This window comes from Engystomops pustulosus, chromosome 1 (genome assembly GCF_040894005.1).
Source record: "Engystomops pustulosus chromosome 1, aEngPut4.maternal, whole genome shotgun sequence".
NCBI lineage: Eukaryota > Metazoa > Chordata > Amphibia > Anura > Leptodactylidae > Engystomops > Engystomops pustulosus.
Window position 1 is genome coordinate 161,719,828 of NC_092411.1, and position 15,307 is coordinate 161,735,134.

General features: G+C 39.0%; 1 protein-coding gene across 13 annotated transcripts in view; it reads right to left on the bottom strand.

Moving 5' to 3' along the window:
- UNC13A (unc-13 homolog A) overlaps nucleotides 1-15,307 on the bottom strand; it is a 256,890-nt gene that overhangs the window by 6,815 nt on the left and 234,768 nt on the right. For 5 of the 13 annotated variants that reach the window (XM_072113536.1, XM_072113585.1, XM_072113579.1 and 2 more), the window contains 5 exons: nucleotides 10,677-10,715; nucleotides 10,267-10,296; nucleotides 8,993-9,049; nucleotides 8,762-8,842; nucleotides 8,442-8,589 (listed from right to left, as the gene is read on the bottom strand). In XM_072113536.1, the coding sequence (XP_071969637.1) occupies nucleotides 8,442-8,589; nucleotides 8,762-8,842; nucleotides 8,993-9,049; nucleotides 10,267-10,296; nucleotides 10,677-10,715 (355 nt within the window). The remainder of the gene's footprint in view (nucleotides 1-8,441; nucleotides 8,590-8,761; nucleotides 8,843-8,992; nucleotides 9,050-10,266; nucleotides 10,297-10,676; nucleotides 10,716-15,307) is intronic. The other 8 variants (XM_072113608.1, XM_072113606.1, XM_072113592.1 and 5 more) reach the window with 2 other exon arrangements.

The following is a 15,307-nucleotide window of genomic DNA, read 5'->3' on the forward strand; positions in this document are numbered from 1 at the left end:
AAAAACAACAAATTGTGACAAAATGCAAGCTTTGATTGTTCAAGAATGGACTGCTATCAGTCAGGATTTGGACCAGAAGTTGATTGAGAGCTGCCAGGGAGAATTGCAGAGGTCCAGAAGAAGAATCGCCAGCACTGCAAATATTGACTTGCTGCATTAACTCATTCTAACTGTCAGTAAAAGCTTTTGTTACTCATAATATGATTGCACTTGTATTTCTGTATGCGATAAAAACATCTGACAAACAGACATAAAAACCAGAGGGCAACAGATCATGTGAAAATATAATATTTGTGTCATTCTCAAAACTTATGGCCATGACTGTGGTGTGATTTTGGTTCACATTTATTTGAGTCTCTTCCACAGTTCTGTGACTGTTGTGGGTTTCTCAGCAAGAACTTTGTTACAAAGGATTTGGCTGGCCATTTCATTGTTTCACTGTTCACTTTTTTTTCAAGGAACTTTTTGCCATGTGACTATTAACCTTCATGAAGATTGTATTCACTCTGCCATGTAGCTGTATGAAAGGTCCAACTCCTGCTGCAGGAGATTTTTCCCAAACCATTACACTTCCTGACCACTATTTGCTGACTTCTTTACACACTTTGGGTTCAGTCTTTCCCCAGTTTGCCAACAGACATAATGGGGTACATTTACTTACCCATCCCTGGCACGTTCCCCGATGTGCATTGTCCGACCAGAATGCACTGTGCTATGACTCATTGTGCGCCCGATATCCTTCATTTGTCGCTTCCCCGATCAGGTCCGCCGGAGTTCACCATTTTCTTCCCGGTGTATGTAAGTGCTTGTTCTTGCTACACAATTTAAATGTTATATCCCGCGCTCAGTCCCAATCAGTCGGATCGTCTGACCGCCCGCCCCCGATTCCTGTCGCATGAAAGCCAGCGCGGCTGAGCCAAAATCCAATCCCGTGCAACACAGTCTCCTTCTAAATACCTGTCCCAGCAGCTCAAATCCTGAAAAGTCTGGAAGTCCGACGGAAATGCGATTCGCGGACCCTTAGTAAATGAGCCTCAACGTTTCCCATGTGACCCAAATAAATGAAAATTGCTTTAATCACTTGGGCTTTTAGTCCAACTGCTCTTAACTCTTCCCGCCGAGGCCCCTTTTTCATTTTCATTTTTCACTCCCCACCTTCAAAAATATATAACTTTTTAAATTTTCCATGTATAGAGCCATGTGATGGATTGTTTTCTGTGTAACTTATCGAACTACATATAGGTGGTATTACATTTTTGAAAAAATTCCAAATGAAATGAAATTGGAGAAAAAAAAATTTGCACGTTTTTTTGTGGGGTTGGATTTATTGTGTGCCCCAAATGACATGTCTACTTTATTCTTTGGATCGATAACGGGGATACAAAATTTGCATAGGTTTTATAATTTTTTTCATACATTTACAAGAGTTAAAAACCCCTGTACAAAAGAAATGTTTTATTTTGCCATCTTCTGGCGCTAATAACATTTTCATACTTCGGTGTACAGAGCTGTGAGTAGTGTCATTTTTTGCTCATTTTGACGACGGTTTGAATGCTACCATTTTTAGGACTTTTGATTGAATTTGTTATATTTTTCAATAAGGCAAAAAAAGTGCCATTTTCAATTTTGGACGCTGTTTTCCATTATGGAGTTAAACGCAATGAAAAATCGATATTTTATTTTGATAGATCGGGCATTTTCAGAGAGGGCGATACCTAATGTGTTTATGACTTTTAACGTATATTTATTTTTATATCAGTTCTCAGGGCCGGATCATATGGGGGAGCACCAGGGGCGCCGACCCTGGGCCCCCACCACTTTGCCCTTAAAGGATCCCCCACCAAATGTGGGTGATTCAGGCGGTTGCATGACCTGCCGAAACGCCCACAGTATATTTGAATCCGGCAGGCCCGCCAATGTGGGCCATTCAGCCAGTTGCTTGAGCGCCCGAACCTCCCATGGTAAATTAGGGTCCGGCTCTACGGTCCGGTCCGTAATGGCCCTCTCGCTGCCATAGACCATCGCATGTGTACTAAGATGGCGGTGCCCAGCTGCTGCCGGCGCAGAGTGTGACAAAGTACACCACCGGTGGTGTCATGACACCGCGAGGGAAGATGAGGATGGGGCGGGAGGGAGTGTATATTGTTATTATGGAGGGTGGGTGTATAGTTATTATGGAGGGGGGTGTATATAGTTGTAGTGGGCTGTATATAGTTATTATAGGGGGCTGTATACAGTGATTACTGGGAGATGCATATAGTGATTGCTGGGGGAACTGTATATAGTAGTCCTTGGGGAACTGTATATAGTGATTGTTGGGGGAACTGTATATAGTGATTACTGGGGGGCTGAATATATTTATTGGTGGGGGGCTGTATATAGTGATTACTGGTGGTGGAGGGGCTGTTAAAAGTGATTGCTGGGGGACTGTATATAGTGATTGCTGGGGGGTCTGTATATAGTGATTGCTGTCGGCTTTATATAGTGATTGCTGGTGGGCTGTATATTGTCATTACTGGGGTAGCTGTATATAGTGATTTGCTGGGGGAACTGTGATTGCTGGGAGAGCTGTATATAGTGATTGCTGGGGTCTATGTATAGTGATAACTGGGGGAGCTGTATAAAGTGATTACTGGGGGCTGTATGTAGTGATTGCTGGGGATCTGTATATAGTGATTACTGGGGGGGCTGTATATATTGATTGCTGGGGGCTGTATATAGTGATTGTTGGGGGAGCTGTATATAGTGATTACGGGGGACTGTATTTTATTGGTGGGGGCTGTATTTAGGGATTACTGGGGCTGTATTCAGTGATTACTGGAGGGCCGTATATATTTATTGGTGGGGGCTGCATATAGTGATTACTGGTGGTGGAGGGGCTGTATACAGTGATTGCTGGGGGCTCTATATAGTGATTGCTGGGGGGGCTGTATAGAGTCATTGCTGGGGGGGGGGTCTGTATATAGTGATTGCTACATTGTAATCAATGGGTTAAAACGAGGCAAACGATGATGTCACGGGGAGCGACAATCTTCGCCAAGATGGCGGCGCTGCCGGCAATAGATGGGTTGATACCAAGTGTTTATAATATAAATATAAAGGGGGATGTATATTGTGCTTATAAATTTAGTGGCCGCTATATATATTTTTATTCAAGGGGGTTCTATATAATGTATTTGAGAGGGGGGGGGGAATATATATTATAATTTATGGAGTAGTAACAGTGTATATTTGATGTATGTGAGAACATAAGTGTGGTCAGTTGTGGTGTGAGTGCTATTTATTAGAAACATTTATTTGATTAGTTATTATCCAAGGGATTTTTTACTGTAACTTCTATGGTATTTATAGGGGCTCAGTGTGGAGATGTGCTACAAGGAGCGGAAGACATCTGGGGGTAAATTCTGCAGCAATAAGTCACTGCTTTGAAAAGTCAAAATGCAGTCCTGTTGTTGCTAGATGACTCTTCTGCGTATGCCTGATCAGTCCTGAAGTCACTTACTAACCTTTGAGCGTGCAAGCCATTGATATGTATGTCATGTGGTTAACAACAGTATGTGCTGATTTTGTTGTAAAATTGGTTAATAGAACTGGCTATCACACAAAATGGGTGGTTCCCTCTGGTGACTTATGTTACACCTTATCACAGCTGGTTAATGGGTTAAGCCAGTCATGTTATCCAGTGCTGCATCTATGTGTGTGTGTATATATGCTATATGTGTGTGTATCTGCTTTATGTGTGTATATACTGTATATTGGTGTGTTTATATTCTGTATGTATATGCTGTTTATATACTGTATTTGTGTGTGTGGTGTTTATATTGTATGTATGTGTATAAATGGTGTGTGTGTATATACTGTATGTTTAAGTGTTGTGCTGTGTATACATTATATATGTGTGTATATAATGTGTATAAACTAAATGTGTCTGTATTTGATGTGTATATACTTTATGTGTGCATATGATCTGTAAATTCTGTAAATGCTGTATAAATGTATGTACAGTGGGTACAGAAATGTAGATATTATTGGCAAATTTATTAAACTAGAAAAACTGAAATATCACATGGTCATATGCTGTCCATTTCCTTCTGATCTTCCTTCATTGGAGTCCAGCTGTGTTTAATTAAACTAATTGGACTTGATTAGGAAAGGAACACACCTCTCTATATAGACCTCACAAACCTCAAGACCTCACAGCTCCCATTAAATGTCAGAGCACATGAGAATCATAAGGTCTAAGGAGCTACCCAGGGAGCTCAGAGAAAAATTGTAGCAAGGCAGCAATCTGACCAAGGTTACAGAAGAATTTCTGCAGCACTCAAGGTTCCTAAGAGGACAGTGGCCTCTATAATCCTTAAATGTAAGAAGTTTGTCTCGACCATAACTCTTCCTCGACCTGGCCGTCCAACCAAACTAAGGAATTGTGGGAGAAGAGCCTTGGAGTGAGGTAAAGAAGAACCCCAAGTTTACTATGTCTGAGCTCCAAAGATGCAGTAGGGAGATGGGAGAAAGTTCCACAAAGTCAACTATCACTACAGCCCTCCACCAGTCAGGGCTCTATGGCCAAAGGAAGCCTCTCCTCTGTGCAAGACATCTGCATACAGTTTGCAAAAAAAACACATAATGGCTACAAAAAATAGGATTCTCCAGGCTCTTTGGTGTTAATTCTAAGCGATATGTTGGGAGAAAATCAGGCACTGCTCATTGCCCGCCAATTACAATCCTAACAGTGAAACATGGTGGTGGCAGCATCATGCTATGGGAGTGTTTTTCAGCTGGAGGGACAGGAAGACTGGTTACAATTGAAGCAAATATGAATGCAGTACAGATATATACTGGATGAAATCTCTTCCAGAGTCCTCTGGACCTCAGACTGAGCCAAAGGTTCACCTTCCAACAAGACAATGACCCTAAGCACACAGCTAACAAAGCAATGTCTTCAGGATAACTCTGTGACCATTCTTGGCTGGCCCAGCCACAACCGTGACTTAAACCCAATTGAACATATATAGAGAAATTTTAATATGGCTGTCCACCAACGTTCACCATCAAACCTGAGGGAACTGGAGAGGATCCTCAAATCCAGGTGTGAAGACTCTTGGCTGTACTATATGGAGTTCATAAATGCATGCGTATGAGTATATTCATGTATGTTAGTGTGTAAAAATGTGATTGTATAAACGCGTGTGTAAAAATATGTATGTATTTTTTAGGGAGAAGGGGTGCCCCATGTCTGAAATAGCTTGAAGGACCAGTTAGCACAACCAAATACAATGTCCAATAGCCTTGTGCAACATAAGTAGGTATGTCACAAAAACGAGAGCGATGCACAAAAACGGCCAATATACATATACTCAAAATATACACCAAAAAAATACTCATTTTATTAATATTAAAGGACAAACTAAAATATCAGACAAAGACATCTAAAACCATTTAAAACAATAATATACATAGAATGACCAGAGTGGAGATCCCAGTGTGGGTCATCCACAAATAACCTCTTATTTTAGACAACGTATACTGTCTAAACACCTCTCTTCAAAAAAGTTGTGTTCAAGAATTGCATGAATTGCATATAATGCCCTAACCAACAAATTGCAGGGAGTAAACAATTACTCTGGTCCCAAAAGCATGCTACAATAATGAACAATAAACCTATAAAGTACAAGTGCTACAATATCAAAAAACAACCAGCCCCCCCTTTTTAATTTTGCAAGGTATAGTACAAAGTCCCTGGTAACAGGAAAAAGAGAGAAAGTGCTGATGTGCAACCCCGTGGGGCCAAGGCTGAATTCTTACAACGTATCAAAAAATTATGAAGAGAGTCCTGCAAGGTTGGTGAAGGAGTGGAGATGAGGCAGGATGCGAGGTAAACTGCTCCCCACGCGTATCGTCGTCCCAAGGACGGCGCAAAATTAAAAAGGGGGGCTGGTTGTTTTTTGATATTGTAGCACTTGCACTTTATAGGTTTATTGGTCATTATTGTAGCATGGTTTTGGGACCAGAGTAATTGTTTACTCCCTGCAATTTGTTAGGGCATTATATGCAATTATATGCAATTCATGCAATTCTTTAACACAACTTTTTTGGAGAGAGGTGTTTAGACAGTGTACGTTGTCTGGATAAGAGGTTATTTGTGGATGACCCACACCGGGATCTCCACTCTGGTCATTCTATGTATATTATTGTTTTAAATGGTTTTAGATGCCTTTGTCTGGTATTTTTGTTTGTCCTTTAATATTAATAAAATGAGTATTTTTTGGTGTATATTTTGAGTACCGTATTTTTTGCCCTATAGGGCGCACCGGACTATAAGGCGCATTAGTCCGATGCGCCTTATATATGTAATAATTACATATATAAGGCGCATCGGAATATAAGGCGCGGGGTCCGGGGGCCGGGGGCGTGGCGGAGGTCCGGGGGCGTGGCGGAGACCCGACGGGACGCGCGACGGGACGCGACGCCGAGACGCGACGCCGAGACGCGACGGGGAACGCGGGGAAGGTGAGCGGGGAAGGTGAGGACGAGGTGGAGGATGGCAGCGGACCATACTTACATAGGTCCCCACTACCGGAGACAGCAGATCTCCAGCGGGAACTGCATACCACGCGGCAGAAGTTGTTCGTGCCGCGTGGTCTGCAGTTCCCGCTGGAGATCTGCTGTCTCCGGTCTCCGGTAGCGGGGACCTATGTAAGTATGGTCCGCTGCCCTGTGCCCAGCGCCATACATAGGGCGCACCGGACTATAAGGCGCACTTTGGATTTCCACGGAAATCCAATGCTTTTAAGTGCGCCTTATAGTCCGGAAAATACGGTATATGTATATTGGCCGTTTTTTGTGCATCGCTCTCGTTTTTGTTGCCATGTCTGAAATAGGTCCCAGCCTCTCCTAGTTACCCCGCTGGAACACAGCCAGTGTCATACAGATTTTTTTTTTTGGAGTGAGCCAACCTACTCCACTTTTTACTTTAGACAACTTTTTCCACATTTACCCTATGAATACAAATTTAAGTGAATACATTGACTAATTGACTAATACATTTTAGTCAAAAGGTGGCATACCCTCTACAAATATTTAAATGCCCTTTTCTGAATTAGCACTTTAGTTTTTTATTTCCTGTATTCCAAAAGACATCACTTTTTTTATTTTTCCATTCACAGAGATATTTGAATCGTTCCATTGCTCCCTTAAAACCATTTAATATTCTGTGGAGTGTACTGGGAAGATTGGAAGAAATTCAACTAAAGTGTAAATAACAAATTTGCTTAAAGGAAACCTACCACGTGAAATTGTACTTCTAAGCTTCAAATACCGAGCACGAGCTCAGGGTGAGCTGGTGCCGGAGCATATTTTCGTTATTTTCATAAACCGCTGTATTGCGGTTTAAAACCTTTTTGTAATCTTTATATGTGAAGCAGCTTCGGCGCACAGTGGTAGGCGCCCGTCACACCATGCGTGCGACCATGCACGCGTGACGTCACCGGCTCTCTTAGTGCTGGTGCTCGGTATTTGAAGCTTAGAAGTACAATTTCACGAGGTAGGTTTCCTTTAAGGGCATTGTTTTATAAGTTTTACACCTCCTCTTTATTCTTTGGGTCAATACAATAAAAAATACATACAGTAATGTTATTTTTAATATTGTTAAAAATATTTTATAAAATTGCAAAAAAAAAATAGTCTTTGTAATCATTAAACTCAAACACGAATATGTTTTAATACTAGAGTGTATAGTTCTTTTTATGCAGGACTAGCTGTCATTTTGATATATAATATTTGCAAGTTGGAAATGTGCGCTTTGTTTAATTGCAGCAGGCAGGTTTGACCGAGGCATATAGCATGTGATGATGTAATAGTCTGTTGTGTTGTCACAGGTTTTGAAAACCTAACAGTCACTTATCTGGAGCATAAGTCATACCCTAATAAAATCTTTGGGTATGTGTTATCCTCCCTTGCTTGTAAAAAATATTGCTAGCTTTCTTGTCTCTACTTTGTTTGCTATACTTTTTCATAATAGGACTTTCAATATTTGGCTTACATTCTTGACTATTCTTCTGTGTATGCAATTCTGTACTTCATATGCTCTATCCATGAACCCTAAAGACTATACTTATACTCCAGATGCCTAATATCACACACAAACTGTGCAAAGTAACTCAAAATTAACAAATGTTGGTAAACTGAGACTTGACATTCTGGAGATGTTCTAAATTATCTGGGGGCATGCACTGTAAAAATATGCCCCACAATTTATCTTTCACATGACAATGCAGAAACTGGAATTAAATATGTGGAATCCATGGACATGTTTAGTACTAGTATTGGAGAAAAGCATCCATGTTTTTTATAACCTTTCAATAGTCACTTTTAATTTTGCGACTACTACATGAACCCATTAATCCCATACATCACAAATAGATGGAAACAAATGATCTCACCCTGAGCAGACTGCGTTTGGACAAAGGTTTTGATGAGTGTATCTGTAGCCTGTGTATAAAGAGACAGTGCATAACGTAGAGATTGTAAGTCAGGACTTTTCTCCAGGAAAGTCTTTTTGAGACCAACACCTCCAGCATGGAAATATTGCTGTGAAGTAAAAACAAGCAAGATTACTACTTTCTATAACCTTGTATCCCTTTTGCCACAGTATTTTACAGTACACAGTATTTTACATCTAGCAAGGCTAAATTGACAATTCAATGTGGCTCAAGACATATGACATAATCCATCTTAACTGATATTTGATGAATACAATTACCTTAATAGTATCCAGTGCAAGCTCCACTACAGCACATTGCTTAGGAGTCAAACTCTTTGCTTCTTCCCTTACCATGTGATCCTAGAGTTAAATGCAGGAGAGAAATAAGAGAAGTCTATTTAATAAAGATGTGTCAAGCTTAAATTTTGCATCAAACTTGACATGAGGAGACGGTAACTTGTTTGAAAAAATGAGATTTTTGGAATAATAAATTGATTCTGGATCCTGTACCTTTAGTTTGGAAAGTTGTCCCAACTCTTTAGCAGCATTGATGATCAGATGAGTCCCCTGTTGGGTGACAAGAAGTACCAGAATGGTTACCCACAAACAACAAAGGCTAACGACCTAAGGGTACTATGGAGTATGTAGTATTTCCATATACAATATATACTTTTAGTCTCTATTTTTCCTTTCATTATATTTTAACTCAATAACAATATATTTCAAATACAGGCAGTCCCCGGGTTACGTACAAGATAGGGTCTGGAGGTTTGTTCTTAAGTTGAATTTGTATGTAAGTCGAAACTGTATATTTTATAATTGTAGATCCAGACAAAAAAAAATTTGGCTCCAGTGACAATTGGAGTTTAAACATTTTTTGATGTAATGGGACCAAGGATTATCAATAAATATTCATTACAGACTCCTTACAGCTGATTATTTCAGTCTGGGACTATAGTAAAGCATTTAGAAAGCTTCACCAGAGGTCAGAGGGGTCTGTCTGTAACTATGGGTTGTCTGTAAGTCGGGTGTCCTTAAGTAGGGGACCGCCTGTAAACCTATTTATTTTTGACTATTTACAGGGTCAACATTACTTTGAGACCAGCCTACATACAAATTTCTCTAAATCATACCCACCCTTAAGACTTAGGAATTCTCTTTATGGTTTTGAATTGCAGCATTATTTTGTTATTTATCCACCTGCCCATTACCATTTCCCGTGGCAATATGTACAACCCATATTTGCAAGACGACTGTTAATACCAAGTTGTTACATTTCCTGAAGAAATACCAAGCTGTTCATGGCTAGGTTCTAAGAAAAGATGCTTTAGAATTTACCAATACAGACAGGAGGGCTAACAGTTACTGTTCTTGTCCCCCATATTGTATACTAGCAAGAAATATAAAAGAAAATGTAAGGTGAATTATACTGATAATCCATTGTGATGTTCTAGTGTCTAGGCATAATCTCTAGCATAAATGGCATTTGTTTGGGATAACATAAAACCACATTGCACTGACCCATACTGCAGGAAAATGTATGTTTATCGTTATATATATGCTTATACAGAAGAAAAGGACATCAGAGGTGTAATGAATATGTAAATACCATTGACTACAATTTGGTATACACAGCTTGACTGCACACTACAGACATCACAGTTGCAGGTAACATATAATAGGGTACAAGTTGAGGACACATCTCACAAGGGCAGATTGTACAGAGAGACAAAAAGATAATAGGGGAGAGTGCAGAAAGACAGACACACACACAGTGTCCTTACATCTGCATGGTACGGCAGCTTCACCCTGCTCTGGAGAGAGAAGTGTGAGATTAAAATATGAGTGTGGGTATGCAAAAAACATACAAAAACTACTGCACATATACAGCACAGATACATACGCACTACACAAATCCACACCAAATATGCATCCAGCTGTTTTTTTAAATAATATATTCAGCATTAATTGGAAGCATAACTGGATAGTTAGGTGAATATCATGTATCATATCAATACAAATAGAGACCAAGACTACACAGGTTTTTCCACCACATAGTATACTTGACACATTTTAATGCTGACAGTATTTTGTATTGAACAGAATTATCAGGTTTTTTATGGACTCTTGCTACGTTTAATTTACTTTGTAACCTTGCAAAACACAAGACTGAAGGGTCTGCATACAAGTTTACCTTCTCTAGCCCTTTGCCATGTTTTCTCAGCAGCGTCCCCTGCAGAAACATGTCATAATCGTCACTGCTTTGGAATAAGCATTGTTATGGCAGCCAGGTGTTTGACTGAGTCTGCAAGTGCATAGGTTGTTTTATTTGTAAATTATGTAATACAAGTGAATAGACAGGTGACTGGATGGAATCCAGACAGAGATAAATAGAAATGATTGTGATATCTGTGATTAGGTTTTTATAGACACCTGGATAAATTGTCAAAATTTAGGGACACTAAATGTAAACAAATGGTACCCATACGTGTGACACAACAATACAGTACCAACTGATCGCAAGGTATAGACAAAAGGGACAGCAAAGCATAAGCAAGATTAACACACATGTAAGGAAGGGTAAGAGTCACAATGCATCAGGAAGATAATAATAATTATAGGTTGAACTAGATTTTATCATAAAATGCATGATTTAATGTAAGCAGTAGAAAAGTGTTTCAAAGCTACAAATTCTATCATGTCAGGAAACCCAATAGCTGTAATCACATGCTGGGAGTTGCAGCATGCAATAGCTAGAGAAATCAATGGTTTATACCTTCATTCAATTGAAGAAAAAAAGTGTCATTATTATTTCTTACATAAAGCCTGCTTGTCATTCATGAAGTTCCCAATTTATAATATATCATTTATATTTTCTTTCCTTAATTAAAAAAATGGTTATTTGGCTATTCAAAATATCTTTTAACTATTTATCTTTCATTATTGCTAGAGGCAATATTCCATACATTTTGGCTTCAATGTGTAGGGGATCTTGGTCTAGGTTGGAAAGTCACACTTAGGACCTGCAGAGTCCCCATATGCTGTCATATAATTCTCCCATGGGCATTAAATGTGCAAGATGTTGGGCACAGAAGGAGTAATATTAATATTTGGGCAGTCCTCAAATTATATACAGGATAGGCTCTTTAGGTTTATTCTTAAAGAACATCTACCACCAGAATGAAGGATTGTAAACCAAGCACACTGACATACTGGTGTGTTCCCCCTCTGGCAGGATCAGTTCTTCTTTAAGCTTCTTTAAGCTCTTATTTTTAAGAGAAAATGACTCATGCAAATAAATCTAAGTGGCTCCAGGCAGCAATGCAGCCCTAAGCCCCTTAGGCTCATTTGCATAATTTTAAATAAAACAGGGCATAAGAAGCTTACAGAAAAACAGACCCTGCCAGAGGGGGCACACACCAGTATGTCAGTGTGTATTGTTTACAATCCTTCATTCTTGTGGTAGATGTCCTATAAGTTGAATTTTTATGTAAGTCAGAACAGGTATATTTTATAATTGTAACTCCTGACAAAAAATTTTGTGACAATTGGATTTTCAAAATTTTGTGCTGTCATGGGAACAAGGATTATCAATACAACTTCATTACAGACACCTAATTTTTTTTTAAAAAGATAAAAAATGCGCTTAAATGTCTTTTTAACATATAATATTATTTTCTTACATAGACTAAACATAAAAATAAATACTTAAAATTTGTCAAGAAATGTTATTAGGAATTTGGTGGGCAATTTTATTTCCCAGGTATTACATTCATTTATGATGAAAAAATGCCTACCAGAACGTGTTGTTTTTTTTAAAGAAAATCTACCATCAGTTTCTAACTTTAATAATCATTCTTGATGCTGGGAACAGGGAGGCATTTACAAGTACTTCAGGGGTTTGTTAGAGCCAGAGATCCAGGAGCCTGGATTGGCCCCTACAGCAGTTTTTAACCCCTAGGCACACTGAGGGGGCTGGATGCTAAGCGCACGGGGACGTGCTATAACGTCCTGCTTCTGGCACCAGCTCACAAACGGAGTCGGCACCAGAAGCAGCGGCTCTGTCAGCTGTCTAACATTGCTGACACTACGTGCGATCAGAGCATCGCTGGTTCAAGTTCAAGCATGGACAAGTAAAAACATGTAAAAACGCTAAATACTACACATTAGAATAAATAAAAAATAAATACATAAAAATATCTAAAATGTCACTTTCCCATAAAAACACTTAATAAAGTATAAAAAACACAAAAACCACCCACATATTTGGTATTGCTGCATCCGTAACTATCTGTATAATAAAACAGAATCATTACTGGACCTGCACGGTAAACGGCGGAGAAAAAAAAACACAAAAAAAGGTTCCGAAAAAAGATCATTTTTTAATTAATATATTTTTAAAAAATGCTCTAAAAAGTGATAAAAAAAGATCCACACTCTAAAATAAGCCCACTAAAAAGAACAACTCTTCTCGTAAAAAATAAGCCCTTAACCAGATTTTCAGCCGAAAAATAAAAAAGTTTGCATATGTAAAGATGGTGATGCTAAAATGAACAAGATTTTCTACAAATTAGTTTTTATTCAGTACAATTGAATAAAATACACAAAACCCCCTCATATTTGGTATCCCTGCGCCCGTACCAATCTGCATAATAAAACAGAATAGTTATTAGTTCCGAAAAAGTGAACCCTGTAAAAAAAAAAACCCAAAAAGCTCCAAAAAAAGGATCATTTTTAATTAATACCCTATAAAAATGCTCTAAAAAGTAATTTAAACAATTGTTATGCACTCTAAAATAATGGCAAAAGGAAAGGAATCCAGCTTCAAATGAAACCCACGTGGATATAAAACGTACAAATTTATTTAGAAAAACTTCATAAAACGTCAAATTGACATGCAGAAAACTGCACAAAAAGTTTGTGTGAAGGGTAGTAAGGAGACCATCCGACGCCTACGCGTTTCAGAGAAACATCTCCTTAATCATGGCTAATGTGGAAACACAAACGGGAAGTAGATATTCACATTTCCCACGATCACGTGAGAAACACAGCCGTGATCTCACATGTCACGTGCGTGTTCCCGTTTGATTGACATACCTTTCAAATCCAAACAATGCATAAAACATCATATTGCAAATTAAAACAACAAGGCAAGCATGATACATATAGTATAAGACATAAAGCATGATGAAATGTTGTGGAAAAACAGAAGCTAATACTGGTAAATTGCGTCCTGTCTTTTGCTCAAACCTTCGGGGACCCGAGTTTGCAATGTAAAAATCCAGAAGATTTCTCTATTGAGAAGTTTTCTTCTGTGGTCACCTACTCTAGCAGGACGTTTCACCTTTTCTATAGCTGTAACAGATAATCCTGAACAGTCACCCTTATGAATATTTTGAAAGTGCCGAGACAACATGGAAACATTTATTGCATCTTTTTACCGGCATCAGATATATGGCGACGTATCCTGGTTTTGAGCGAACATGTGGTGCAGCCAACATATTGGAGATCACAAGTAGTACAGGTAATTAAATATATGACAAAGGTTGTGTTACAATTAATGTAATTGTGTATTTTGTACACTTGTTTTGTTCGCGCTGAATTAAAGTATTCCTTTGGTGCGGAAAAATTACAACATGTGCATTTCTTGTGACCGCACTTGAAGAACCCCGTAACCTAGAGCCAACCGCCCTGTGAAACATGTTTAGACAAAAATAAACTTTGGGATAACTGCATGCCAAGAGTTGGAGCCCTTCTGGCCACACAATTAATTTTATCAGGAAGTATGGACCCCAGACTATCTTCCATGTAAAGTATGGGAAGATGTTTGTTAACAATATGCGTAATTTCCCGATATTGAAGGCTATATGTCGTAGAGAATGTAATTTTTGACATGCGATTTTTGTTATGTTTGGCCTCAATTTTTTCTCTTCCATTTTTTTCTATCAATAACTTTTTTTCTAGGGATTTCCTCTACTATTTTATGTGCTCTATTTAACATCCAGTTTGGATAATCCCTTTGTGACAGATCTCTCTTTTTCTTAATGATTTTATCAATTAAAGTATTGGTATCTGTACGATTTAGTTTTGTGCGGATCATCTCACCCACTGGGATGTTTTTTATAACATGTTTGGGATGGCATGATTTAGCGTTTAGTGTAGAATTGAGGGCTACAGATTTAGAGTGGGGTTCTACCTTTACATGTTTGGTACTGATAAGGGTGATGTCCAAATAATGTACTTGTTGGCTGGACAACTCATGTGTGAACCTGAGATTAATACTGTTGTTATTAATGTATTTGGAGAAATCTCCCACCTCTGACTCCATTCCCTCCCACACCAGGAGGAGGTCGTCAATATAACGACCATACCACCTGATGTGGAAGAAGAAGGGATTGTCAGAGGTAAAGAGAGATTGTTCCTCCCAAATGGCCATATAGATATTTGCCAGAGATGGGGAGCATTTGCCCCCATTCATGCCCCACATCGCTGAATGTAGTATTCACCATCAAAAGAAAAATAATTATTTTCTAACAAAAAACGCACTGCCAAAATTAAGAACTCCTTAGTAGCATTCGGATATGTGCTGAATCTGTGGAGGAAAGATGTTAGACTGGCTATAGCAATTTCATGGTTAAGGGAAGGGTATAGCCCCAATACATCACACGTGAGCCATAGATAATGCGGCTCCCATTTGAAGCCATCCAATAAACCAACAACATGCTTGGTATCCCTGATATAACCCGGTAACAATGTTACCAATGGCTGTAGCAGATGATCAATCCACTCCCCAGGTTTTTCTCCAAGCGAGCCAATGCCGACCAC